Raw genomic sequence first — 27,352 nt, 5'->3', positions numbered from 1 at the left:
CCTGGGGTTTCAGACCCTTTTTGTTGAGGGACATTTGAAGTTTTATTGTCCCATATTGGATACTTTCTGTCCTCTCAAAGATACTGAGTCTAGGACATGCAGGTCCCCTTGATTGTGGCCTCTGTGCTAAAGGCAACAGGAGGGTGGAGTCACTTCCCTTGTGATGATGTGGGCCAGAGGGCTCAGGAGGATTTGCATGCTTGCTTAGTGAGACACCAGCAGAATCAATGGCTGAAGGCTGGCAAACGCTTGGAATTTTCTGGAACTTGCTAGAGTCAACTGTGTATGGCTGGGCATGAGGTCCTTGCAAACATAGAAAGCTTGTTATGAGGTGAGCCTGGCCAACCATGAAGGTGGTGGTAGACCCAGGATCTACTGTGGCCTCACACCTTCATGGAAAGCTGGAACCAGCATTGCTGACTGTACCCTGGTTGTTGGCAAAGCTCTGTGAGTTGGTTCATCTGAGGATGGATAGAAATGTTGGAACATACTTGTGAGCTGGTGATACTGTCGGCCCTGGCTGCCTAAGCTGTGAGTGACATCCTGGGCGTCACAGGCTCTGAAATCAACCCTCTGGTGTATGCCTAGGCTAGGTTATAGGCACTTTTAATCGTAGATTCTGAGCTGAGTCAGCTTTGCCCAGAGCACCTCCGGTCTCATCCTCAGGCAGTGTCTGGGCCTTTGTTGGAGGCCTTGACTACTTGGTGACAGTCTGGCACCCGGAGTTACGCTCCTGTCTTCACAGGCCTGTTGCACTGCCTGTGTTTGCATACTGTGGTCTCCCTTCCCTTTGCTACCTGAAGGGTGTGCACATAAGTAAACATCAGAAGTACCAAAGCCTGCAGCTGCCATCTGCCCTTACCTGGTGCTGGTGGGTACTTTGTAAAATGAGTGTTTATTGGTTTTTTGGAAGCATCCTGTCCTCTCATGTGACCCAGGCTGACTTTGAACTTCTGATCCTCCTGTGTTCCACTACACCCAGCTTTAGGTTTTTTTGTGTTTGATGTCAAGGAGTCTTAGTCCTTTCCCCACCTTAGTTTTTGAGGCAGTGTCTCTCACTGAACTTGGAGCTCACCTCTGTTTCATTTCAACTAGACCAGCTGGCCAGCAAAGCTGAATCTGCCTGTGTGTGTCCCTCCAAGCCTGGGTTATAGGCACATTATTTCCCATGGATTCTGGGCATCTGAACTCAGGTCTCTTCTGTTTGCATTGCAAACACTTCACCCACTAAGCCATCTTGACAGCCCTTATTTATTTATTTTTTCCTTCCCTCCCTCCCTCCCTCCCTCCCTCCCTCCCTCCCTTCCTCCCTCCCTCCCTCCTTCTTTCTGAGATAGTCCCTATATAGTCCAGGCCAGTCTCAAACTCACCGTGTTCTGCCTCAGCCCCCATAGCTCTGGACTCTACAGTCATGGGACACCACATGTGGGTGGGGCGGGTGTTCTATACGGTCTGACTTAGTTCCTATGAAAATCACTTAACATAAATGCCAACATCTCCATGTTCTATATGAAAGAAGGCAAACAGAGTGAGGGCTTCTAGAGACATCAGAGCCTGTGCCTCTTTGTTTTGTCCCTTGGACCTTTAGAAGTTTTGAAGGGTAGGAGAGTCTAGAAGCTCCAGTGTCTGTTGACATATGACCGAGCAAAGTCTCAGTTCCTTTGAAACTGGAAAGAATTTGACAGGAGCTTAGGGAGCTGGTTGTGGGAATCAGGACACTCAAGAGACTTGTCAGTTCAGGGTCCTAGAGCTGGTGCAGGAGTGAGGACGCAGAAGTGTGCCCTGGCAGAGCTCTCGTGGGACAGCTGTGGGCACATCATGACGTCATTGCCTAATGTCTCCAGCTGTGTTTTAAGCTAGCGTGTATGGAATGCCTGCTTGGTGCTGGCCCTACAGCTGTGAACAGGGCATTGGTCTGCTGTCATCTGATGGGTGGGAAGACACAAGGCAGGGTTGTGTCTGTATGTGTTCCTGCTCAGTAGAGTTCTGGTTGTGTGGAGGGTGTGCAGGGTCATGAGCTCATGTGACACCGGGGGATTCTAGGCAGGCAGGCAGTCTACCATAGAGCCCGCCCCCTGAGTCACACAAGTTGAGCATGAAGGATGTCAGTTCTCAGGAGAAGATGGAATGGAAAGAAGGAGCAGAGTGTCCCTGGTGTAAACAGAAGCCAGTTGGCTGCTGAGCAAGGCACAGGTGCAGGGAGGGGCTGGGGAGACAGCCAAGGGACACTTTAGTTTTTTTTATCTAGGGTTTCTTGTGGTTGGTGATAGTCCCTTAGCTGTTTGTTTTGTTTTAGTATTGGTTTTGTGTGGTATGTGTGTGCGTGTGCACGCAGAGGTCAGAGGAGGACTGGATGTCTCTTAATCATTTTCCTTCTTACTGTTAGGAGACAGGGACTTCCACTGAACCCGAAGATTGCCATTTTGGCCAGGATAGTCCATAACTGTGGTTACAGATACACGAAGCATGCCCAGCTTTTCTGTGGGTCCTGTGGGTTTAAACTTGGGTCCTTAATTTGTGTAGCAAACTGTTCTTGTCCATTACCCATTTCCTGTGTGTAAGTCCCACTGAAGCTACTGCCCCTGGGTGTCCTGAAGTCCTTGTTCCTGAGCCTCGGAACATCAGAGAGGACAGTATAGTAGGTGCTACTCTATCTCACAAATAAGGCTTGAATTGGGAACTGTGGGGCTCTTAGACAAATGTGCAGGGTCATCGTGGACTTCTCCACAAGGATTCGGGGTGACTCATTATCACCCTGCGTCCCAGGGGCATGGCTCAGCAGTAGAACAGAGAGGAACCAGGATGTGTGACGTGTGCAGGTCTTACATTCTATCCCCGCATGTGAATAAAGGAAGGAAAAACTCTGAGCTGAAAGTAGTTAATCAGAAGGGGATGACTGGGTAGTGATCAGCACCCCCTTTCCCAGTGCCCCCTATTCTGGAATGTTTGCTGAAGTGGAGTAAACAACGGAATGTCTAATTATGTCTGCTAGAGCAGAGATGGGGATCAAGAGTTAGTTCATGGTACTCTCAGGATGGTATAGAGAAGTTGGTTCTCTTTGGCTGCCTAACAAGATCCCCAATGTGTGTAACTGCTGTGTCTTGTTTCCAGGTCCCTTGGAGGTGCTGGGCAATGAACTTGAGCCTGCAACCCAGAGTGGTCTGAAGTCTTCAGGAAAGCAGAAGATGGCCATGGCCCCAAGCTCGTCTCTGCCGCAGGTGTACCCTAGCCCTGTGGTGGTGGCTGTGTGGGAATGGCAGGATGCGTTTGGCACTTGGCACCCCTACAGTGCCACTGTCTGCTCCTTCATTGAACAGCAGTTTGTCCAGCAGAAGGGCCAGCGTTTTGGACTGGGGAGCCTGGCTCACAGCATCCCCTTAGGCCAGGCTGACCCCTCACTGGCCCCTTACATCATCGACCTCCCCAGCTGGACTCAGTTCCGCCAGGATACAGGTAAGACCCGTCTACCTCTGGCACAGTGCTTGGCTTTGGGCTGGGTACCATGCTAGGTTTTAGGTTTATGGTTGTGACTGACACACCTTCCATCCCTACTCTTAACATGAACGCATCTGATAGGAGCTTCCAGGGCTGGGAACGTAGCTCAGTTGGTGGAGTGCTTACCTAGCACGCAAGAAGCTCTGGGTTCTAGCCCCAGCACTGCAGAGACCCAGCGTTGAGTATATGCCTGTAATTGAAGCCTTCTGGAGGTGAAAGCTCAACGGTCAGGAGTTCAGGGTCATCCTTGACTGTATAGTAAGTTCTAGGTTAGGCTAGGCTACACAGAATCTTGTCTCAAAAGAAACCAGCCTTACCTGAAAGAAATGAACCTCGTAGTAGTAACAGATGTGTTGGGAGCTCATGGGGAGGCTCTCCTGGCTCCTTCCTCCTTCAGCAGGCTGGCTAACATGGATTTAGGATACCATAGTAGTTGAGAGAGTTTTGTGGTGCTTGCCTGTAGTTCCAGTACTTGTGAGGCTATGAATGGAGGATTTATAAGAGTTTAAGACTAAACTGTCTTAAGGGGAGGACAAATAAAAAGCCTTATTGAATATGAGCCATTTTTGACAAGTAAGCTGCTAGCCTCTCTTAGCATAGAGGGTGAGCCCTTGTTCTGTGACTTGGTCCTTTGGTGCCCTTTGCCTTGTGTCCTCTATACCCTACAGAGTAGAGTTTGCCAGTCCCTGAGTCACATAACAGTATGACCGTATACCCACAGTGTGACTGCATACCTACAGTGATGATGTTCAGTTAACACACAGACAGGTGCACACATACAGAGGCACGCACACACACATGCCCACAGAAAGGGGTGTGGTGGTGCACACTGCAGTGTCAGCGTGTGGAGTAGCAGGAACGTTTTCATTTATGGGTCCTGATCCTTCTCCACAGGCACCATGAGGTCTGTGCGCAGGCACCTGTTCTCACAGAATTCTGCCCCAGGCCAGGGCATTGTCTGGGAGTGGCTGGGCGATGACGGATCCTGGATCGCCTATGAAGCTAGCGTCTGTGACTATCTGGAGCAGCAAGCTGCCCGGGGCGTCCAGGTCGTGGACTTGGCCCCACTGGGCTACAACTACACCATCAACTATGCCACCCTAACGCAAACCAACAAAACTTCCAGCTTCTGCCGGAATGTGCGACGCCAAGTGGGGCCAGTTTATCCAGTGACTTCAGTCATTGCTCCCCCAGGCCACATGGGACTCGTCTGTTCTTGCCAACAGTGCCTCCATGGTAGTGGAACTGGGCCTGTGTCGGGTCGCTACCCGCCACTCCATGACCAACCTGCCTGCGTATCCTGCCCCCCAAGCACCCCACCGGACCGCCACTGTCTTTGGGGCCCACCAGGCCTTTGCCCCATATAATAAACCTTCACTGTCTGGGGCCAGGTCTGCACCCAGGCTGAACACCACCAACCCCTGGGGCACAACACCTCCCGCTCCAGGCAGCCAGTCCTTGTTTCACTCCAGCCTCTCCCACCTGGGGCCACAGCTCCTGCCCTCAGGACCATCCACCTCCAGTGGAGCCAGGTACTTCACAGTGGGAACTTCCCTTTTATCCAAGTGGAAAGCCTCTCCCTCAGCCTTGCACCTCCATGCCTGCTTGTCCCTGGTGTCTTGTCTCTTCCAAGTCCATGTGGGCTGAGGCTCCTTGGCTTTCCAGTATGGTATCCCATAGAGCTTCCAAACCATGGCATGTTGACCATTGAGTCCTGATAGCCTGGGATAAGCAGACTTTTTATTCTTTCTTGTCTTTTCTTTTTTAATTTAAATGACAGGGTGTCACGTAGCTCACATTGGCCTCAGAATTCCTTGTATAGGCCGCGTGGTGGCAACGCACGCCTTTAATCCAGCACTTGGGGGGCAGAGGCAGGTGAATCCCTGTGAGTTCAAGGCCAGCCTGGTCTACAAGAGCTAGTTCCAGGACAGCTAGAACTGTTACACAGGGAAACCCTGTCTCAAAAAACAAAAACAAAAATTCCCTCTATAACCCAGGATGATCTCAAACTTGTGATTCTCCTGTTTCTACTGCTCAGGTACTAGCGGATCAAACCCAAGTCTTTTTGCATACCAGGCAAACGCTTTACCAACTAAACACTGCCCCAACTCTGTTTTTCAAAACAGACTTGTTCTGTAGCCCAGGCTGACCGAGAACTCTTTATGTAACTGGGGCTCGCCAGGAATTTTGAACAAGCTTCCTGCCTCAGCCTCAGTGTTGGGGAGTCAGGAAATCTCGTGTGAGTTGATGCTCTCCTGCCGTGTGGGGCTGGGATTGGACTCCAGTCATCTGGCTCTGGTGTTTTGTTTTTCTTTATTCTGTTTTGTTTTTAGAAAAAGTCTCCCTGTGTATTCCAGCTGGCCTGTGGTTCTTCCTCTTCATCCTCCTCCTGTAAGGCAATCACTCTACCATCCCCGCACCTCCATCAAAGGGGGAAAAAGTGCCTGGGGTGTGGCTCATTGGTAGAGCCCCTGCCTAGAATCCCTCAATGAGGGGCTGGGGTGTGGCTCAGTAGTATATTACCTGCCCAGTATGGTGCCTGGGTGTCCGCCAGCACCCTAAGAAGAATAGCAGTTGTTCAGGGCACATAGAGAGGCACTGAAGCTGGCCTGCGTGTGCGGGGAGAAGGGAGGCCGTGAGGAGGGGTCTACTCAACCAGTGATAGAGGGCCTGGATCGATGTCTTCCAGGGTGTCTCTAGAGCTGGGGTATGTGTGTCTGTCTCCTCTGAGAACTGGGAGTGCAGACAGGTGTCACTGAGTCCTGTACAGTCCTGTACTGTACTGAGTCCTGGGAACTCAGGATAGTCATACTTTCCTCCTGGTATGGGGCTCCTGTTGGTTGGTTGGAGGCTGTAAGGCTCCAGGAGGCGGTGCCCCTCTCTCCAGTCACTCACCTTTCTGCGTGGGGTTGGTCTTGAGGGATCAGCCTCGAACACTGAAGCAGAGTTTCAACTTTTCACAGGTTATTTTGAGGTAAATCATCCTCTTCCTGTCTTCCTTCTCCTCTTCACCTCCTCTTCCTTTTCTGCTCTTTTTCTCCCGACCCTCCCTGCTCCTTCACTGTCTTCTCCCTGTCCCAAGCAGTATCTCACTCTTTAGCCTAGCCTGGCCTAGAATTTACTGTGTAGCTCAGGCTGTCCTCGGATTCTGGCACCTTCAGTTCATGAGTGCCGGATTGTAGGTGTGAACCTCCAAGCCCTGCTGAGGCAAACTCTTAACTGGGGACTCAGGATAGTCAGACTTTCCTCCTGGTATGGGGCTCCTGTTGGTTGGGGTCCCTTCTCTCCGTTTACAGGCCTGGAGACACTGCTAGGACTCTGGCGGGCCAGGCGTACGATGGAGGAGGTCACTGGGCCAGCTTGTTGCTGCTGGACAAATGCTGCCTGTTGCTACTTGCCGGGTGGCAGGAGCCAGGAGGAACTGGGCTAGCCTGCTGTGTTAGTTGGGCAGCCTCAGAGCAAACTGGTATAAGCCCCTGTGCTTCCGTGTTCCCTCAGGCTTTTCAGGAGCTGGGAGGGACGTCTTTTCACTTACAGGGACCTAGCCAGTCTGAACAAGCAAGTGTTTATTCATATCTCTTTAAGTTACATGTATATATTTTGTATATGTGCGAAGGTTGGTGTGTGCTCATGGAGGTCAGAGGACGACCGGTAGGTCCTGGGGATTGCCCTCGGGTCCGCAGGCGTGGCGGCATGTTGCCAGGCTCTGTCTGATTTATCCCCTGGTCTTCCGCAAGCACGCTGCTCTGATGGGTTGTAGACCTTGGGGCTTAACTTACCCCCTGATCTCTTCCCTAGCTGGCCCTGGACGAAGGCAAACATTTGGCCCCTCTTTCTCCCCAGGGGCTGTGGTAACAAGTCTCAAAGCCGAGGGAGGCCAGCAGCATTGGGTGAGAGTTTGCAGCACCCAGACTGTGAGCGAGTGACTTCCCAGGCTTTTGTGGAAACTCAAACCCTTTTGGTTTTGTTCTTAAAACACGTACGGTTTCCTGTCCCTTTTTGCTCAGTCTGGGTGAAACTGCCCATGCCCCCCCCCCCAGGAACGTGCATTCCAGACAAAGCCGTGTCATTTGTACCTGAGCTTCTGGATATAACTACATTTCCTCAGAGCTGGAGTTTCATCCCTTTAAGCAGCAAAATGTGCTCTCAGGAGGGTGCTGGAAAACTTTCCAGAATGTGTCATGCTCACGCCTGTCTCTGTAATGCAGGGCGGGACAACTTGCTTAGCGTTTTGATGAAGGGTGGTGGCGAGGCCTGGCAGCTTTGAAACATTAGCCAGGTGTGGCCAGCCTGTACCCACAGGCTTCATCTGGCTGAGGGTAGCCATGAATGTGGCCTAACACGTGGTTGCAAACTTGGGTAAGACAAGAATATATGTGTGCTGTGGGCACATGAAAGCCGGGGGTCAGCCTTGGGTGTCCTACCTCAGGACCTGTTCACCTTGTTTTTAAAAAGATTAAAATAAATAGGTGTATACGATACGTGGTGTGAGTGCATGTCCCAGGAGAAGGTGTCGGACCCCTGGGAATGGAGTGCATGTCCCAGGAGAAGGTGTTGGACCCCTGGGAATGGAGTGCATGTCCCAGGAGAAGGTGTCGGACCCCTGGGAATGGAGTGCATGTCCCAGGAGAAGGTGTCGGACCCCTGGGAATGGAGTGCATGTCCCAGGAGAAGGTGTCGGACCCCTGGGAATGGAGTGCATGTCCCAGGAGAAGGTGTCGGACCCCTGGGAATGGAGTGCATGTCCCAGGAGAAGGTGTCGGATCCCTGGGAATGGAGTTACGGATGGTTGTGAGCCACCACGTGGGTGCTGGGAATCAAATCTGAGTCCTCTGGAAGAACAGCTGGTGCTCTTAACCATCTTTCCAGCCCTTGGCTGTAGTTGTTTTTATATTAATTTTGTTCGTTTATTTTATGTGTGTGCTTACCACACTGTAAGTGTAGAGCCAAGAGCGGCTCATGGGAGTTGGTTCTCTCCTTCCATCATGTGGGTGCTAAGGATCCCTTCATGTCCTCAGGTTTGGCAGCCTGGGCCTTTACCCACTGAGCCACCTCACCCTGCCCCCCCACCGGCCCTCCCCACTTACTGAGACAGGGTTTTGCTGTGTAGTCTGGTGCCTTGGACTGTGTGTGTGTAGCTCAAATTGGCTTGAACTCGGGATCCTCTTGAGTCTCCTAACCGCTGGGCCTACAGCACCCACACCCAACAGCATCTGCCCTGTTCTGCTGCTGCTCTCAGGCCCCCTCCTCCCCCCGCGATGAGAACGTCTTCGGGTCACCAGTATTGGTCTGCATCCCTGGTTCTCTTGTCCTCTTTGTGTGTTGCAGGTCCAGAATTTTTCTTTATTACATTTTTTTTCTTTTTTGGCTTTTTGGGACAGGGTTTCTCTGTAACAACCCTGGCTGTTGTGGAACTTGCTTTGTAGACCAGGCTGGCCTTGAACCCACAGAGATCCACCTACCTCTGCCTCTCGGGTCCTGGAATTAAAGGTGTGCACCACCCTGCCTAACTTAATTAACTTATTTTTGAGACAGGATCTCACTGTGTAGCTCTGGCTGTTCTGGGACTCACTGTGTGGTTTAGGCTTGCCTCAAATTCACAAGAGTTCTCTCTGCCTCCTGGGATGAAAGGCATGCACCACTATGCCCAGCTATTGTAAAATATTTTTCATTACATTTGTGTGTGTGACTCACACATGCACAGACATACATGTGCCATAGCACAAGCACGGGGATCAGAGGACAGATTGTGGAATCCAGTTCTCTTCTCCCACCACAGGGTCCTGGGTCAGGCTGTCATCAGGCATGCAGAGGGTAGGGCTCTTTACCTGCTAGGCCACCTTGCTGGCCCCTGAATTTTCCTTTGCTCCAGTGCTGCTGTAGAACTTTCAATTCAGTGAAGGCCCTGGGAACTTGTCTGTCTTCTGCTCCTGGAAGACTTGGGGGGCTTGTCTTCAGATATTTGTATTGGGCTTTGGATTAATTCTACCTACCACTCTGTATAAAAATGGAAGCTCTGGAGTGAGACTTGGCATGTCCACCTTGTAGTATGTCGAGCCTCAGAGACTCTTCAGTGTGTCCCGATCAGTGCTGAATGCAGCCCAGGTCCAGGGTGGAGGATGGGCGACTTGGGATTTCCTTCTGCTTCTCCTCCTGTGTCAAGGTCTGTTAAGTAGAGTATTGAAGTCAGGATGGGGCGGTGGCTCCATGATTAAAGCACTTGATTAAGTGTGAAGATGGGGTTCAGAGCCCCAGAAAATCACACAAATGTCTGGGGGGGTGTGGCAGTCTTCAGAATTCCACCTCAGAAGGGGAGATAAGGTCCCCAGAGCAAGGGGGCTGGCAAGCTCATATTGGTGGGCTCTGGGTTTGATTGAGAGACCCTTCCTTAATGAATAAGGTAGAAGACAGTTGAGGATGGTGCCTGATATGATGTCTATGTGCCTCCACATACATACGAAAACATGCATGCACACATGTACATACCAACACAAACTCAGAGTCCCTTATCTCATATTGGTGTGGAGTCCAGCTTTCTCCATTTGTGTCTCTGGTGAGGAAAGCCCTGGGAATGGGGTGGTGGCCAGGGACCACATCTCTAGAATCGTGGCTCTCTCCTTTAGACAACTTTCTCTTGTTGGGAAGTTGTATGGTCTCAAACTTTGATTTTTATGGCCTTTTTTTAAATAAGTTTATTTTACACCCCAACTGCCGTTTCCCCTCCCTTCTCTCCTTCCATTCCCCCCCCCCTTTGTTCCCAGCCCCCAATCCACTCCTCCTTTTCTGTTTAGAAAAGGGCAGGTCTCCCGTGAGTGTCAACACAACATGGCATAGCAAGTTGTAAGACTAAGAACCTCCTTCTGTACTCAGGCTGGGCAGAGTGACCCAATAAGAGGAGTAGGATCCCAAAAGCCAGTCAGAGTCAGAGACAGCACCTGTTCCCACTGTCAGCGTGCCACCAGAGAACCCAGCTACACAACTGTAACATACATGCACAAGACCGAGGTCAGTCCATGCAGGCTCCCTGGTTGTCAGTTCAGACTCTGAACATCTGTGAGCCCAGGTTAGTTAACTCTGTGGGTTTTCTTGTCGTGTCCTTGACCCCACTGGCTCCTACAGTCCTTTCTCCTCCTTCTGGTATTGATTCAGGGCTCAAGTTCATTGCTGTCTGGAGAGGTGGCGGGTGAAGGGCATGTTTTGTTGTATGTACGAATGCATGCATGTATGGATGTGTTTATTGGGAAACAGGGTCTTGCTGTGTGACCTGACTAGCTTGGAATTTACTATGTAGCTTACTCTAGTCTCAAACTTGGGGTGTTCCGCCTGCCTCTGCTTCCGAAAAGCTGGCTTTGCAGGTGCATGGCATCGTGCTCTTTTGGGTGCCCTCCCTCTCACACAGAGTATCTGAGTAATTTACATCACAGATCATCCCGTTCCCAGAGAGGAGAGGTGAGACCAGCCTGCAATGGTGGCATGCATCTGTGATCCTGGCACTTAGTTTGAGGACAGCCTGGGATACATATCTAAGGAAACGGGGGCATGTCGTCTAGGGCTGTAGTTTAGTTAGAGTCTTGCCTAAGAAGGCCTGGGTTTAATCTCCAGCACTGTAAATGGCAACTCTCCAGAGTTGGAAACTGGGTCAGGGTCATCTTCGGCTACTTAGGGAGTTCTGGGCCAGCTTGGGCTGTTACCATAACTGAAGGGAAAAATAAGGAGAAAGGTAGAAACAGGCCCAGGGAGGGTGGAGTTTACATTGACTGACAGCAAGTCAGGTAACATCAATACCTCAGCCCAGTTCTTTGACTGTCACAGAGCCCCCTCTCAGTGCACCCCAGCTACCCTTCCTTCCTCCCTTTCTGTCTTCAGGCACACCAGAAGAGGGCACCAGATCTCATCACAGGTTGCTTTGAGTCACCGTGTGGGTGCTGGGAATTGAACTCAGGACCTCTGGAAGAACAGTCAGTGCTCTTAACCTCTGAGCCATTTCTCCAGCCCCCAGACCATCCTTATTTTTGGGTTTAGAATAGAGGGGACAGGAAGTCCCTTCACATCAGGTTATCTTATTTGTAGAGAACATTCATGAGATTCAAATAAAACTTTCTTGCCTTTTTTTTTCTTTTTGTTTTTTTTAAGATAGGTTTCTCAATGTAATTCTGGTTATCTTGGAACTTACTCTGTAGCTCTGGCTGTCCTAGAACTCACAGAGATCCGCCTACCTCTACCTGCTGAGTGCTGGAATTAAAGGCGCGTGCCATGACCTCCTGGCAAATAAAACCTCTCTCATTGCCCAGGCCAGCCAGGGAGCACTGCTGTGTTAGACTCTGTAGGAGGCCTTCCCCCAGTCCAGCTCTGGTTGGGCATGTAGCTTCCCAGCTGGATGAGGTCACCAGCAGCTGTAGCTTCTACCCTCCGACTTCTGTGATCTGTGGCTGTCTCTGGAGCTGGGCTAGGGCAGACGCTGGAGGCTATACTGGGCTGGTACGCACGTGGCTGTACAGGAGCCTGATAGTGCCTCTCGGCTGTGCCTGAGCGCCTTCCAAGTTCTGGGCTGGGCCAGTGAGTGTGACCCCACGGGAAGGTTTTGTAACCTTCACATTTCATCACCAGAATGGGCAGGGATGCATGGAAAGGCCCGGGAGGCCCCAGGAGTGGGAAGGAGGATGCGCTGACAGGAACTCAGACCTTTGGCCAACTCTTCTTGAAGAACTCTGTCCCAAACCGTAATGGCTTGCATGTGGTGGTACCATGTGATATCTATGGTGCTGTCTCTCCAGCCTACCCTAGCCTTCTTTTTGAAGCCCCACCACTACTAGGCTATCTTATTTGTAGAGAATTCAATTGTTTGTTTTGGTTTTTGAGACAGGGTTTCTCTGGGTAGCCCTGGCTATCTTGGAACTCACTTTGAGGAGCAGGCTGGCCTCAAACTCAGAGATCCACCTGCCTCTGCCTCCTGAGAGCTGGGATTAAAGGTGCATACCACTACCAACTGGCAAATAAAACCTTTTATTGCTCAGGCCAGCCCTGGAACAGTACTCTGTTTTAAACCATGTAGGAGACCTTCCCTCAGCCCAGCTCCATTTATTTTGTATTAGGGATTGAACCCAGGGCCTCACTTCAGTTAGGCAAAGCTTTACCAATGAGCTATGTCCACAAGTCTGTTTTTTTATGTTGATGTATGTATTTTGTGTGTGTATACATTCATATATACACACACTTGTATGTGCTTATCCATGTACACCTGGCGGTCAGAGGGTAACTTTCGGGAGTGAGTCCTCTCCGCCATGTCAGACTTGATCTCAGGTCATTAAGCCTGTCAGCAAGTGCCTTTACCCACTGAGCCATTTCTCAGGTTCCATGTCCTCTTTTTACTTTGAAACAAGGTCTCAGTGTGTCGTCCAGGCCGGTCTTGAACTTGGTGCCCCCACCTCAGTCTCCAGAATAACTGGGCTGACAGGCCTGTATCACCAGGTCTGCCTGTTGTTGCTTTTTGAACATGAGGAATGAGAACCAAATGAATAACTTGGGTCATAGTCACTGTTTTAAACTCCACTCGCGTTTGTGGAGTATGTGTTTGTATATGTGTTCGTGTGTGTACATGCATGTTGAAGTCGACATGTGCTGTCACTGTTTTAAACTCCACTCGCGTTTGTGGAGTATGTGTTTGCATATGTGTTCGTGTGTGTACATGCATGTTGAAGTCGACACGTGCTGGGTGTCTTCTCATGCCACCTTTTTGAATTTACTTATTATTTTGTTTGTATTTTCGAGACAGGGTTTCTCTGTGTAGTAGCTCTGGCTGCCCCAGAACTCACTCTTGTAGACCAGGCTGGCCTCAGACTCAACAGAGATCCACCTGCCTCTGCCTCCCAAGTGCTGGGATTAAAGGTGTGCGCTACCACCACCCAGCACTAATTGCTTATTTTTATTGTCCTGGAACTTGCTATGTAGACCAAGCTTGGCGTCAGACTCAAAGAAATCCACCTGCCTCTGCCTTCCTCCTCCTTTTTTTTTTTTTAAACAGAGCCTCTCCCTGAACCTGGAGCTCAGTGATTAGCTAGACTGGCTGGCCTGCAAGCCCTGAGGATAAATCAGTTCCTTATGCTTGTATAGTAAGCTCTTACCCTCGGACCATCCCCTCAGGCTCTAGAAATTTCATTTAAAGTTTTATTTTGTGAGCACTGGAGAGCCACAGCGGATAAGAGCAAGGCTCTTGAGTTTGTTTCAAAAAAACCTGTTGGGTGGTGGTGGCGCACACCTTTAAACCCAGCACTCAGGAAGCAGAGGCAGGCAGATCTCTGTGAGTTCGAGGCCAGCCTGGTCTACAGAGCTAGTTCCAGGATAGGCTCCAAAAGCTACAGAGTAAACTCTTTTGTCTCAAAAAAAAAAAAAAACCACCTAAAATTTTGATTTTTGTTGCAGTGCTAAGGCTAGAACCCAGGGCCTTAAACACAAAATAAGTGCTCTACCCCCAGGACCTTCACTTACTAAAAATATCAAATCCATAAGGTTTATTTTGGGGGTTAATTTTGATAGGAATTCCACAGACATAGTACTAGATTTAACTGGTTGCATGGTATGTATGTAATACTGATTTTCCCATTACTGGCAGTGTTGGGCTCTACTGCCTGCTAAAGTGGCCTCCTGTTCAGGTACCCACAGAGCTTTTCCTGTTTTTGTTTCTGTGTTGCGCTGTTGAGACAGTCTTAACTACATAGCCTCAGCCGGCCCCCGGCTGCCTCTGAACTCAGACCAGGCTGGCCTTAAACACCTGTCAAATCTTCTGCCTCTTGAGTGCTAGGATTATAAGCAGGTGCCAGCCAAAATGCCCAGCTGAACGCCTTAAATTTTTTTGCATATACTTATCTAGTGTGTAGGCCACAGCCCACGTGCAGGAATTGGTTCTCTGCTTCTACCCTGTGGGTTTGGGTATTGAACTCAGAAGCCAGGCTCAGTGATGGAAAGTTCACAAATACAGTGTCGAACCATCTCGTTGCCCCCATGCTCTCCATACGTGTGTGTATATGTGTATGTATGTATGTATGTATAAATGAATGATTCAGTTTTTAATTGGAACACAGTATGTAAGTGACCGAATGCCTTTTAAAAGTCTATCTGAAACCTGGTTGAATGCCTTGTCTTCAGAGTTTCTGAACTGCCTGAGGAAATAGTGCACGGGCCTCCACCCACAGGCTTCTGAGAAAGTGCAGCCAAAGAACCTCCCAGGCTTGCATATTTGCTGCTCTCAGCACGACACCATCCACTGAGTTTGCTCTCTTTTCTCCCCAAGTGCCTCCTTCCCCAGCGGTCCCTCCTCCAGCAGCCCAGGGAATGCCCCCACCACTGTGCCCGTGCAGATGCCAAAGCCCAGCAGGGTCCAGCAGGCGCTTGCAGGTAAGTGTCCTAACAGACTATGTCCCATGGGGCTTAGTGGGGAGGGCACCCTGTGGGTCCTCAGGGAAGTCCAAAGGGCTCCTTGGGGACCAGTTCCTCTTTGGGGTGAGTGATATACTCTCCTGCCCTGGGGGGATATCAGGACTGGTGGACTTTCCTAGTAGTTCATCCACTTGAACTGTAGTTAGAACATTTCCTTACAGGGCCCTTAAGGGAGACATGAGAACATTTGGTCTTAGTGAGGTCTTGTGTGTGTGTTTTATGATTTATTATGTATATGTATGTGCCTGAATGTATGTGTGTTTACCTTAGTGCAGGTTCCTGAAAAGAACAGAAGAGGGCACTGGATTCCCTAGAGCTAGAATCACAGGCAGTTATGAGCTGCCATGTGCGTGCTGGGAAGCAAACCTGAATCCTCTGCAAGAACGGCAGGTGTTTTAACAGCTGAGCTGTCTCTCCAGCCCCTAGGTCTGGGCACTCTGTCTTTTGGTCTGTTTTGTGAGTGTGCATACAGGGGATCCAGAAGACTTCCTCAGGTGGTGCCCTTCGGCACAGTTCACCTTGGTTTTTATGACTGAGTCAGTCTCTCAGTGGCCTGGGACTCTGAGGTTGTGCTAGGCTGCCTGACTCCCTAGCCAGCCAGCTCCATGGGTCTGACTGGGGCTGCCTCCCCAGCTCTGGAATTACAGTTGCTGGGCCTAGCTTTTTTCTGTAGGTTTTGGGCATCAAATTTAGTTCCACATGCTTGGCACAGTATTTTTTTTTAAACTAACTGTACTATCTTCCTAACCCTTAGAACATTTTAGAATGAACATTTATTTGTGTGGAGGAGTGGCGGAGGGCATGCCGTGGACCGTGTACGGAGGTCAGAGAACGGCTTGTAGGAGTCATTTCTTGCCTCTGTCATGTAGTTCCAGGGATCAAATTCAAATTGTGAGACTCTGTGAGCACCTTTTCCACTGAGCCATCTCCCGGCCTCCCACCTGGCTGCATCCTATCTTTTTTTTTTTTTTAAACAAAATTCATGTAGCCCTGGCTGGTGGCAGCTGACCTTGGACTGATGGATCCTCCTGCCTGCACTTCTCAGGTGACAGAATTGGTCATGAACACTATGCCCCCTGTATGAGATCCTAGGGGTGGAACTCAGAGCTCGGTGAATGTTTGGCAAACACCCTACCAGTGGAGCCATATCCCTAGCCCTAGTTAGATCTTGTTTGGTTTGAGACAGGGGTTCCATGTAGGCCTTAAGCTCTTGAGCCTGGTGCCTCAGCTCCCTGACGGTTGGGATTATAGTTTCTGTTTTGAGATAGAATCTCAGTATTCATCTTCTTGCCTCAGCCTCCTGAATTCTGTCTGTTTTGAAATCTTTTTCTTTTTTATACCCAGCTTGTACTGGGGCACAGTGTACCCTTAGCTACTTTGTGATTGGTGTCCTGAGTTAGGCAAGAGCACTGGATAGGGGCGATGGCTGTGGCGTAGGCAGGTGGAGCAGTCCAGCGGTACTGGATGTGTGGCTGTCCATTTCAGGAGAGCTGTGCACAGAGGAAGAGTGGATGCCCTTGGCTTTTGTGGAGAGACTGCATAGGATATGAAAAGGCACCTCTGGAGTCCACGAAGCTCTCTGTAACCATGCGTGCTGGTACTTCATAACACCCTCGTTGTTGGAGCCACCAAGGTCCTTTGCCACTTGTGGAGTGTATGCAAAGGAAGGCAGGCTGGAGAGAACTCAGCAGTTCAGAGCATTGGTACTCTTGTAGAGGACCTGAGCATGGTTCCCATGCACCGTGTGCAGTTAACAGCCCTCTGTAACTGCAATTCTAGGGACCCAGTGTCTTAGTCTGACCCCTGCAGGTACCAGGCACACACATGTTACATGTATATGCATGCAGGCAAAACACTCATACACATAAATGGAAATACCTTTTTTTAAAACACTCTTTTGATTCTTGGGTATACACACCAAGCAGCTCACACTGCCTCTAAATCGTTTCCAGGGCATCCTTTCGTGTGCATGTACCCAAACATAGATACAAGTAAACCCATAATTAAAAATAGACTTTTTAAATTGTATTTTTGAGGCAGAGTCTCACTATATAGCCCTGGTTGGCCTTGAACTCACAGAAATCTGCTTGCTCTTGCCTCCTTAATACTACAGTTAAGGATGTGCACCTTGGCAGAAAAAGACCAAAAACGTGAAGGAAGACAGAACAGTGCAGTGACTCTTGTTCATTATAGCTGCACAGGGGAAGTCAGTGTTTGTAGGGAGCCCCTGCCATTGCACCGGGTGGTTAAACGGTAGGGAAGCCATGTGCAGCCTGGCTCACACCTAGGTAAAATCCGTCTCAGCAGGGTGCGACAGATATGAAGGGCGTGGCCCTTAGGTGTTCATGTTTTATCATTCCATAACTTTGAAGTGGACACTTTTTGTTTTTGAAATAATCTCATGTAGCCCAAGCTAGCCTCAGACTCACTGTGTAGCTGAGAATGGCCATGAACTCCTTCTCTTCCTGCCTCCAACTCCCACATGGTGGAATTAGAGGGCTGTATCACCATGCCCACCTTATGGAGCACTGAGGATGGAACTCGGGATGTCGGGCATGCTAGGCCAGCACCCTGCCAGCTGTGCCACGTCCCCAGCCCAGAGGTCACTTCCTTTCTAGACGTCTCGTCTTCATTCCAATTTAGGGTTTTTTTGTGTGTGTGTCTGGAGTTGTAGGACTGGGCACTGTGTTGGATGGTGAAGGAATATTGAGACTTGGTTCCTGGGACTGAATTATCACATTAGTGTTCCAGGAGATATCTCTGCTCCTCTATAGACATACCACACCTCCGAGATAAGTGTATTTATTGCCCAGGGTGTAAGGCAGAAAATAGTGGGTCAACAGCATCCTTATCCTTTGGGGCTCATGTGAGGGAATACCAGCTAAAACAAGCCTGAGGGGTTTCAGAGGCGAGGTGCAAAGGGAAGTAGAGCACCGTAGAGAAGCTGAGGTGGCGGGGATCTATGTGACTGTCACCCACAGAGTGTGTACAGTGGGGGACACCTGCTCGGTGCCTGCGGTAAGGGGGAAGCATGGCTGTATTAGTGACTTTCCTTGTCACTGGCTAAATACTGACAGGCACCTCAAGTACAGCGGGCATTTATTTTGGTTTATGGTTCCAGGGGATGCAGTCCATCTTGGCAGGGACGTCTGCAGTGGGAGTGTGAGGCAGCTGGTCACGTTACATAGAGTCAGGAGGCAGAGAGAGAGCTGAGTGATGCTGCTGCCCGTGGTTAGAATGGGCCTTCCACCGTAGTTACCCTAATCTGAATGCTCCTCTCTGACTTGGTTTGTCTCTCGGGTGATTTCAGGTCATGTCAGGTTGAGAGTATTAATGTCACAAGTCCATCTGTCAACTTGACACCCCAGCAGGGTGCCGGTGGGGGCCACATTTTAGTCTGTAGGTCATTGCGAAGTATTGGGGTTCTCTGAAGGAGAGCTAATCCATCCCTATTTATCTTTCTGCCACTTGCACCCCTTGTCCCTCTGTTACACGGCCCCCATTTCCTGTGGGAACTGCCCAGGAATGTGTTTGGAATGGGGTTTTCCTTGAGGTGACCCATGCTGGTGGCTCCAGTCAGCCTCTCCGGTGTGTGCTTTGGTGCCTCCTAGTGAGAGGCCACCACGTGCTCCCCAGCTGCCTCCGCCCCGGCTGCCCCGCAGCCCTTCCGCAACACCTCCAGTGCAGGTGGCGCTCTCTAGTTCTTCCTGTCCTGGAAAGGAATGACACGTAGGACTGCCCAGCCCTGGAGGCCTGTGCAGAGAACCAGCAAAGCTGCTGTCACGGTGGCTAAGAAGCGGGGCGTCACTCCTGGGAAGGGGGTACTTTGGAGCCAGGCCAAGACTCCGAGGACTCTGGTTTCTGTGTGGGTTGACAGTGTGACAAGGACGAGGACCTCCAGCAAGAGAGCATTCTATCCTAGGACGTCTCTCTCAGGTTACCAGGGGGAGTGCAGGAGGGGGCAGCATCGGAAGAGGGTCCCAAGTATGGGCAGTCCTGTGGTTTGGAGACAGTAACCTGTCCAGTGTCAACACTGCTGCCTGTTGGAGATTCCTTCTTAGTAGACGAGGGTGTCCACAGCCGGGGTCCTAGGGTGGCTTCAGTGGGAGCCGGCCGCTGTCCCACCTCAGTGGTGCCACTGAAGCTGAGAAAACAACACCAGACAAGAACTAGGGAGGGAGAGAGGAAGGGAGCAGTAGGGTGCTTTGGTCTCACGGTTTGGGGACATGGTGGGGACAGCAGCCCCAGTTGGAAGCCAGAAAGAGATGAGTGCTTGGCTTCCTCCTTCTCCTTTCCCTTCAGTCCAGGCCGCGGCACAGGGGGCAGTGTTGCCCACGGTAGAGTGGTCTTCACCTCAGTTAACCCAGGTCATTTGGAGCTGTCTCCCCGTGGTCCTAGAGCCTGTGAAGCTGACAGTGTCGGCCATGACCATTATTACACACACAGTCCAGACAGGCTGGGGACAGCGGTGGACAGCCCCTCTCCAGAGGCCTGCCAGGCCTAGTGACTCCAACACAGAGTCAAGACAAGACCCCAGGCCCTTGACGCCTGCCCTGCTGGGACTGCCCCTGTGCCACAGCTTGGCTGCACCTGCCGCACCCCTGTCTCCTCATTCCCTGCACCTCTTATGGGGCGATGCCACACAGAGGCCTCTGGGCTGTTGTGGTTCCTCTTTCCTAAAGTCACCTTGTCCTCCCATCCCCTCCCCGCATGCTGTGGGCACAGGCTCAGCAGTGGCCTGTGTAGACTCCTAGGGAACTTGGGGTCTGGCCTGAAGTACGGATTCCCGGTCTTGATGGCCGTTCACAGGGTCACCGCTTCACTCCCAGCAGGGTCATGGACACCGAGTGTGGAGTGCCTCCTTCTAACGTTTGTCCCCTCTGCATGTCTGATCTCGCACCCGTGTAGGCATGACGAGTGTGCTGTCAGCCATTGGACTCCCTGTGTGTCTTAGCCGTGCACCCCGGCCCACCGGCCCTCCTGCCTCCCGTCCGGCCTCTAAAGGTCACAGCTCAGTTAAGAGGCTGAGGAAAATGTCCGTGAAAGGTAGTTCCGGTTCACACACACTCTCTGGCCCTGCTCAGCTTCTTCCAATTCTTGCTGCCTAGACTCTTCTTTGCCCTCCATGGCCCCTCTACTTCTGCACCTCTTCTTACCCTCATCTGCAGCAGAAGTGGCTACCGGCATTTTTCTGACTCAGTATAGGGTAACGGGCTTGTTACTGAGGACGCGGTGTTGACCTGGCTGCTGATAGATCATGGTACTGCTGTCTCTTCAGGGAGCCTCACTGACCTTGAACCTCGGTCTTGCTGCCACCTCCTAAGCTTTGGTGTAACAGGCGTCCACCACGCCCAGTTCAGGTAGCATTGGGTGTGGAACTCAGGGAGGGCCTCAAACATGCTAGGCAAGCAGTCTACCAACTGAGCCAAAAGCCCCAGCTCTCTGCACACACTTGTAACCTGCTTCTGTAGAGACAGATTTGTGGACGGGGCAGGCTGGCAGCTTCTCAGCACACCCAGTTTGTGACGAACACAAACACTTGGCAGTCCCTCTGGCCCTCTTGGGTGTAGGTGACTCTCATGAGATTAATTGTAGCTGACCATTTTGAGAAATGCCGGTAACTGAAGCTCAGCTCTGGAAGGCTGTGTGGGCGAGCGGGCAGCGGGATGCTTAGCTGGTTCTGAGTAGAGGTAGGCCCCAAGGTTACCTGGATGCTGGTCTGTGTATCCGCAGGCTTCCCTGTCTCCTGTTTTTGAGTCGAGCCGCACACTCAGTGCTGCCTCTTAGGCAGGCACCGCTGTGGCTGACTCACTGGACCCCAGATCTAGAGGAGTCCTACCTGTGTGGCAGTGGCAGGACTTGCTCTTTTCATCTGGTTTTCTTGCCAGTGGCCAGAGTGTGAGTGCTTTGCAGGGATTGTGAGGTGTGTGTGTGTCTTTGTGGGTGTTTAGTGAGTCACAGGGCAGGCATATATGGGATGTACGTGGTACCCTCTCCTGGTTTCTACTTGTCCAGGAGCTGACAGCTGACATTTCCTGGGTCTCTGAAGTGGTAGGATTTGATCACTGCACATGAATGAGAATCAAACCCCACATCCCTGTTTCCAGCTTCTACACTAAGCCACCTCTTCCTGTGGCTGTCACCCGTTTGGAAGGGTCCTATGGTCCACTCTCAGATATGAATCTTTGCAGCCATAGGCTGAAGGCTGCAAGATGGCCTCAAACAAGATCCCCACTGTGACTTTAGACTGGACAGTGGGGCCCCTGGCTGGGAGCCGCTTCAGGGCTGCATTGTTCTCCCCGGTCCTTCATCTGCCCCCTCTGTCCCAACTCCTGCTGCTTGGAGACTTCTGGGCCCTGGTTTAGGGCTCCCCCCAGCTTCACACACTCATGCACAGCCAGCCATGGTCACTTCCAGGATCACTCGGCTTCAGAGCTCAGTGGGTGTGTGCCCAGATCCTCCAGCCCCAAGGTGGGAAGGGGTGCAGTGTGTTACCACAGCATTTTCAGTGCACACAGATGCTCACATTGCCCTGCTCCATACCCACTAGACTCAAAACTACCTCTCTCCTGAAATCTCCATGTGGGGTGCTGACAGTTGGGCAGGCGGACCCCTGGGATCTGCTGAGGGTGCTTTGTTCCCAGAGCTGCTCTTTGACTCTTCTCGGTGGCTTTCTGGGGGCTGTGGCTCAGGGATGTGCTGCTCTGTTGCGGATCCTCTGCCTCCATGACTGGCCCTGCCCCTGAGCAGGTGGCCCGGGTTTGGTGTCAGCATCCTGTGCTTGCACTGGAGGCTGCCCTGTCCTTTGAGCTAACTTTCCTGACTCAGCCCTGCTAACGTTTCCTCCTCGCAGCTGGGACTCCTGCCTGCTCCCTTCCTCAGCATTGCTCTCCCCACCTTGCCTGCCCGGACAGCACTCACATCTTGCTCTCTTCCAGAAGGGGCGTCTAAGCCCGAGCCGGAGCACGTGATCAGAAAGTACACTGAGGAGCTGAGAATGGCCCCCGATGAGGTATGTGTCCCGGGAGGAGGGCCCCAACCCTCAGGGCCTGTAGGAGGCTGACACTGCGCTCCAGGACCTGGGGCTGGCTCCAGCCTTCCATCTTGGACAGACATTACCAAGATGAGGTGGCCAGAGTTCATTCTCACCCCGTGGCTAAGCTGAAGTCCTGAGCAGTGAGCTTTCTCCTCAGTCTGCGAGGCAGGCATGACTGACTCTGCTCAGGCCTGCTTTGTGAAGGAACAAGGTGGCCTTGTCCAAGGGACACCCTTTCCTCTCTGGCTCTTGTCTCTGGTAAGAACCATGGGTTGCTCTTTTGGTCTCATGGCCTGTGTTTTTTGGTCAGCCCTTCAAGACATAGATGAGAGGTGGCTCTGTGGTCCCTGCTCTGGAACAGTGACTGAGATGATGGCCTAGCGTTCCCTTCTGACAGAGCCAAGGCTCCTCCCTCACCCCTGCACTGGCGTACTGTGGCCCAGTACTGGCACATGAATGCTGTGGTAGGCGAACAGGGACAAGCGTGTGCTGTGTGCCTTCCCTGTAGGACTGCATCATCTGCATGGAGAAGCTGTCTGTGACTTCCGGGTACAGTGATGTGACTGCCAGCAGGAGCCTCGGGCCCATGGCTGTGGGCCGCCTCACCAAGTGCAGCCATACCTTCCACCTGCTGTGCCTGCTGGCCATGTACTGCAATGGGAACAAGGTACCGCAGCCTCTGGGGGACTGCGCTGACCTGCTACCTCTGGGTGTGCTGTCACATACCTGGGATCTCAGCACTCAGGAGGCCGAGGCAGTAGGAGCATACGTTCTAGCCCAGCCTGAGCTATAGAGAGAGACCCTGTCTCAAGAAAACAAAACCAAGAAGTAGCCTAAGATATCTTTGGTGCTGGTACAGCAGCAGGCTGAAAGGCAGATGCTGAGCTGTGAGATTGAAAAGTGTGGGCTCACTCCTGATTAAACAGATAAGGGCTGGGGCCAGGGCTATAGCTCGGTGATAGAGCCCCTGGCTAGAATCCCCCAGTGAGGGGCTGGGGTGTGGCTCAGTGGTAGAGCACCTGCCTAGAATCCCCCAGTGAGGGGCTGGGGTGTGGCTCAGTGGTAGAGCCCCTGCCTAGAATCCCCCAGTGAGGGGCTGGGGTGTGGCTCAGTGGTAGAGCCCCTGTCTAGAATCCCCCAGTGAGGGGCTGGGGTATGGCTCAGTGGTAGAGCCCCTGCCTAGAATCCCCCAGTGAGGGGCTGGGGTGTGGCTCAGTGGTAGAGCCCCTGCCTAGAATCCCCCAGTGAGGGGCTGGGGTGTGGCTCAGTGGTAGAGCCCCTGCCTAGAATCCCCCAGTGAGGGGCTGGGGTGTGGCTCAGTGGTAGAGCACCTGCCTAGAATGACTCCTCCAGCTTGCCTCAGGGAGGGATCCTGGGCTCCTCCGTTAGGGCTATATCCTCTACCCGCTTTCCCTGCCTTCTGTCTTCCTATGACAGTCCTGAGTAGTCAGCCATGTGCAGATGAAAACACTCAGGGCACCGTGCATGGACACCTGCTTTCCCAGCACTTAGGAGGTTGATGTCAAGGGCTCAGGAGTGCCAGGGCTGCGTAAAATCCTTCCTCAGACAAACAGGGCAAGCAAAATAGCTCAGCAGGTAAAGGAGCTTTCTGTAAAGTCTTGAGTCCATGTAAAGGTGACAGGAGAAGCTAGCTCCATACGGTTGTCTTCTTTTTTTCTTTTTCTTTTTTTACTTATACATATTTGTGCATGTGTGTGCATGTATATTTGTTGTTTTTTTTAATTGAAAAAAAAATTTCCGCCTCCTCCCAGCCTCCCATTTTCCTCCCCCTCCTCCTACTCCTTTCCACCTCCCCCCACTCCTCTCCCCCTCCGTCTCCAGTCTGAAGAGCACTCAGGGTTTACGGTTGTCTTCTTGACCTTCAGATGTGTGTGCATACACAGAAATACACATTAATAAAGAATTAGCTAAATAAAAACAAGAAGCTTAGGACTCTGTCTAGGGTCCTAACCCACCCCTGACTGCAGGTTCCATGCCCCTTCTCACAGCTAACGCAGCTGCTATCCTATAGAGTCAGGGGTAGGAGGGTGGAGGGGACCAAGTCAGACAGTAGTCGTTGATGCTAGCGTCCTTGTGCACTTCGTGACAGCCATGTGCAGGGAGGCTGTGACGGTGACTAAGTGGAGACTTGACCCTCATTTTCCTACCATGTGCCAGACTCCCCGTATCTCGCCAGTTGAATGAGAATCGGGTTTGTGGTGTGCTCAGTTCAGCCTCTGTAGTTAGTGAGGAGAGGCCCCCTCTGCCGTGTGGACATCACTGTTGAAGTGTGCTGGGAGCGGCTAGCTCAGGCTGTCACATCTGTCTTCTCCAGGACGGGAGTCTGCAGTGTCCATCTTGCAAAGCCATCTATGGGGAGAAGACTGGAACACAGCCGAGGGGAAAGATGGAGGTATTCAGGTACCATACGTCTCTCCCAGGCCACGAAGACTGCGGGACTATACTCATTGTTTACAACATCCAGCACGGCATCCAGGTGAGGGCCAGCCCCCCACCAGGGACCTGGCCAGATCACCGATCCTGAGCTCCCCTCTTCTGCCCACTGCGCTCTCCGCATCCACACCCAGAACAGGGGTCAGGATGGTCCTGCCTGGAGGAGTGCTGGGGGTTGGGAAGGCCGTCCACAGGAGGAGAATAGGGGTCAGGATGGTCCTGCCTGGAGGAGTGCTGGGGGTTGGGAAGGCCGTCCACAGGAGGACTCGTCAGGATGGTCCTGCCTGGAGGAGTGCTGGGGGTTGGGAAGGCCGTCCACAGGAGGAGACGTCTGGGCAGAAGAGCATGGCGAGCTCTGTGGGGCTCACATGTCCGGGTGGAAGGCTGAAGGAGCAGCCATGCTAAAAGGCCCAGTACTGAGCTCCATGTCAGAATCCCACTCTAGGGGTTCATGGAGAAAGGCAGGAGAAGCAGGAATGTCCACCCTTGCCCTTGGCAGGGTTTACAGTGTCCTTAGGAAAGAGCAAGTTGCCAGGCCATCGGGTGGTGCAGGTGACAGACAGGTGGTCGTGGCTGGGAGACTCCACTGACCTTTGAGTGTTGGCACAGGAGTGGACCAAGCTTGGCAGGCTAGGCTGTGGACGAGGCTTCCATGTCACGTGAGCTGCAGCCTGCCACAGTTCTGCCATCAAGTTGTCTGCATTCCTTTCACAGGGTCCTGAGCACCCCAGCCCCGGGAAACCATTCACAGCCCGAGGCTTTCCCCGGCAGTGCTATTTGCCAGATAATCCTCAAGGCCGCAAGGTAAGTCCCACCCCCACCCTGTTTGCTTCCCCCTCACCGGGGACCCACGTGTGTCAGAGAGATGTGACCTGGCCCTTCCAGCAGCTCCATAGCAGAGAGCTGGCGTTCGTGCTGGGTCAGGATATTGAGCAGCCACAGGACAGACTAGGGACACCCGCCAGCCCGGGACCTCAGCAAGGACTTGGAGGGTAGGAAGAAACGTCCAGATCCACAGAAAAACTGATTTGGAAGTGAGCCTGGGGAAGAGCAGGGCCCAAACCACAAGGGTGAGAAAGCTCCAGGCTGCTACAGGTCAGGCACTCTGAAGCCACAGTATGTGGGGTGTGGCTCGGTTGGTAGCAGGCTTGCCTGGGGTGTGAGAGCCCTGGGTTTGGTCCCCAGCTCCCCATGAACCGAGCACAGAGGCACTTGGTGGGTGGAGTCCAGGCCATCCTCGGCTACATAGTGAGACCCAGTCCCGCCTCTAAACCTAAAACACCACACTTGCTGGGCTCCTGGGTGATGGTGTGCTGGGCTCTGTTTATGTTTTTCTTTTATTTGGGGGTGTGGGGCTGGGAGGGCCATGCTGCGGCTTTCATGCAGAAATCTGAAGCCGGCTCTGGAGTTCCTTCTTTCCCTCTCTGTTAGGTCCTGAGCGTCAAGCTCGGGTCGCCAGGCTTGTGTCGCCCACCGCCATCTTGCTAGTCTTTATCTCTGCCAGGATCTACCACCGAGTCTCACTCCTTGCCCCAAGCGATAGTGGAGGCCATGATGAGGGCAGGAGGCCTGCAGGAGTGAGGGAGGCAGCTAGTCCAGTCAGATTTGGAGGGAAGGCCACCTCGAGAGTGGTACCAGGATGGAGAGGGCTGGGCTGGGTCTGCGCTGGTGTGGAGTGCTCCAGAGTGCCCACACATGCGGGTCAGTGTCTGGGAGTGCATGGGCCAAGGGCAGTGCGGTAGAGCAGAGCCCTGGTGGCTGTCAAAGGGCCTCCTTCCACTTTCCTGGGCAGGTCTTGGAGCTCCTGAAGGTGGCCTGGAAGAGACGGCTCATCTTTACTGTGGGGACATCCAGCACGACCGGTGAGACAGACACAGTAGTGTGGAATGAGATTCACCACAAGACCGAGATGGACCGGAACCTGACAGGCCACGGCTATCCAGACCCCAACTACCTGCAGAATGTGCTGGCTGAGCTGGCTGCCCAGGGAGTCACCGAGGACTGCTTGGAACAGCAGTGACCCCTTGGGCCTGCCTCTGTTGACCGCCCCAACTCCCCCTGGGTGGGTGGGCAGGAAGGTGTGCCTTTGTTGAGAGGCAAGAATGTTTGTTGGGGTGTAGGATGCATCCCCTCCTGAAGCTGGGGTTTCTCCCTGCCTGTCCTGCCAACCTCCTGTCTGGGCTGGGGTCTGCCTAGAAAACGGGCACCCTCAGTATTGTACTTGCGGAGGCTTAAGCTGGAGCTACCTCAGTGCACAGACGGGAAAGGGCCCTTCCAGCCTCGGGTGGGCTATGACCCAACAAGGGGTGAGCGGGGCCTACTCCTCTCAGCTTTTGGCCAGCTTTTCATACCTCAGATTTTTTTTTTTTGCAATAAAGACCCTACAGCCAATGTGTATCTGTGTAGAAGTGCGCGCGTGTGTGTGTGTGTGTGTGTGTGTGTGTGTGTGTGTGTGTGTGAGAGTGTGAGAGAGAGAGTGTGTGAGATATGTCCCTTCGTATGGCACACTTAGCTTGGTGTGTGGAGCAGGAAGCCACCTAAGAAGCAAGGACAAAGACTGCCAAGCTCAGCAGTGAGACTCTGGTGACACACACACTTGCTCTGTGGTCCCCGAAGCCACCCTCATCCTTACCGTTCAGCCTCCCTTACAGAGTGCTATTCACACAGAGACTGTGCTGTCTCCCTGCTTCCCAGTCAAGAGGATGCTCAGAAGCACAGTGGCCGGGCAAGGACCTTCGGGCGCAGTCCTCTAAGGTCCTGGTCATTGAGACCGGGTCTCACTATAAACCATATAATCCTCCTGCCTCAGCCTCCTTAGTCCTGGGATTCAGGCATACACCACCACACCCGGCAGGTTCCTACATTTCCCTTATTTGGTCATTTTCACTTCCTGTTACCCTTTCATTCCACCTCTCCCCGTTCTATTTTCTCATT

The 27,352-nt window shown here is 52.2% G+C and overlaps 1 protein-coding gene across 1 annotated transcript in view; it reads left to right on the top strand.

Moving 5' to 3' along the window:
- Nucleotides 1-26,809, top strand: part of Dtx2 (deltex E3 ubiquitin ligase 2) — a 40,427-nt gene extending 13,618 nt beyond the window's left edge. Inside the window, 10 exon segments of the mRNA XM_075976668.1 lie at nucleotides 3,112-3,453; nucleotides 4,390-4,763; nucleotides 4,765-5,027; nucleotides 14,783-14,886; nucleotides 19,837-19,974; nucleotides 21,867-21,940; nucleotides 22,473-22,631; nucleotides 24,300-24,461; nucleotides 25,133-25,222; nucleotides 26,211-26,809. Of these exon segments, the coding sequence (XP_075832783.1) occupies nucleotides 3,186-3,453; nucleotides 4,390-4,763; nucleotides 4,765-5,027; nucleotides 14,783-14,886; nucleotides 19,837-19,974; nucleotides 21,867-21,940; nucleotides 22,473-22,631; nucleotides 24,300-24,461; nucleotides 25,133-25,222; nucleotides 26,211-26,438 (1,860 nt within the window). The 5' untranslated portion in view covers nucleotides 3,112-3,185 and the 3' untranslated portion in view covers nucleotides 26,439-26,809.
- The last annotated feature ends 543 nt before the right edge of the window (nucleotides 26,810-27,352 follow it).

Source organism: Microtus pennsylvanicus, chromosome 1 (genome assembly GCF_037038515.1).
Source record: "Microtus pennsylvanicus isolate mMicPen1 chromosome 1, mMicPen1.hap1, whole genome shotgun sequence".
Taxonomy (NCBI): domain Eukaryota; kingdom Metazoa; phylum Chordata; class Mammalia; order Rodentia; family Cricetidae; genus Microtus; species Microtus pennsylvanicus.
This window is presented reverse-complemented; position numbering and strand designations above follow the sequence as displayed.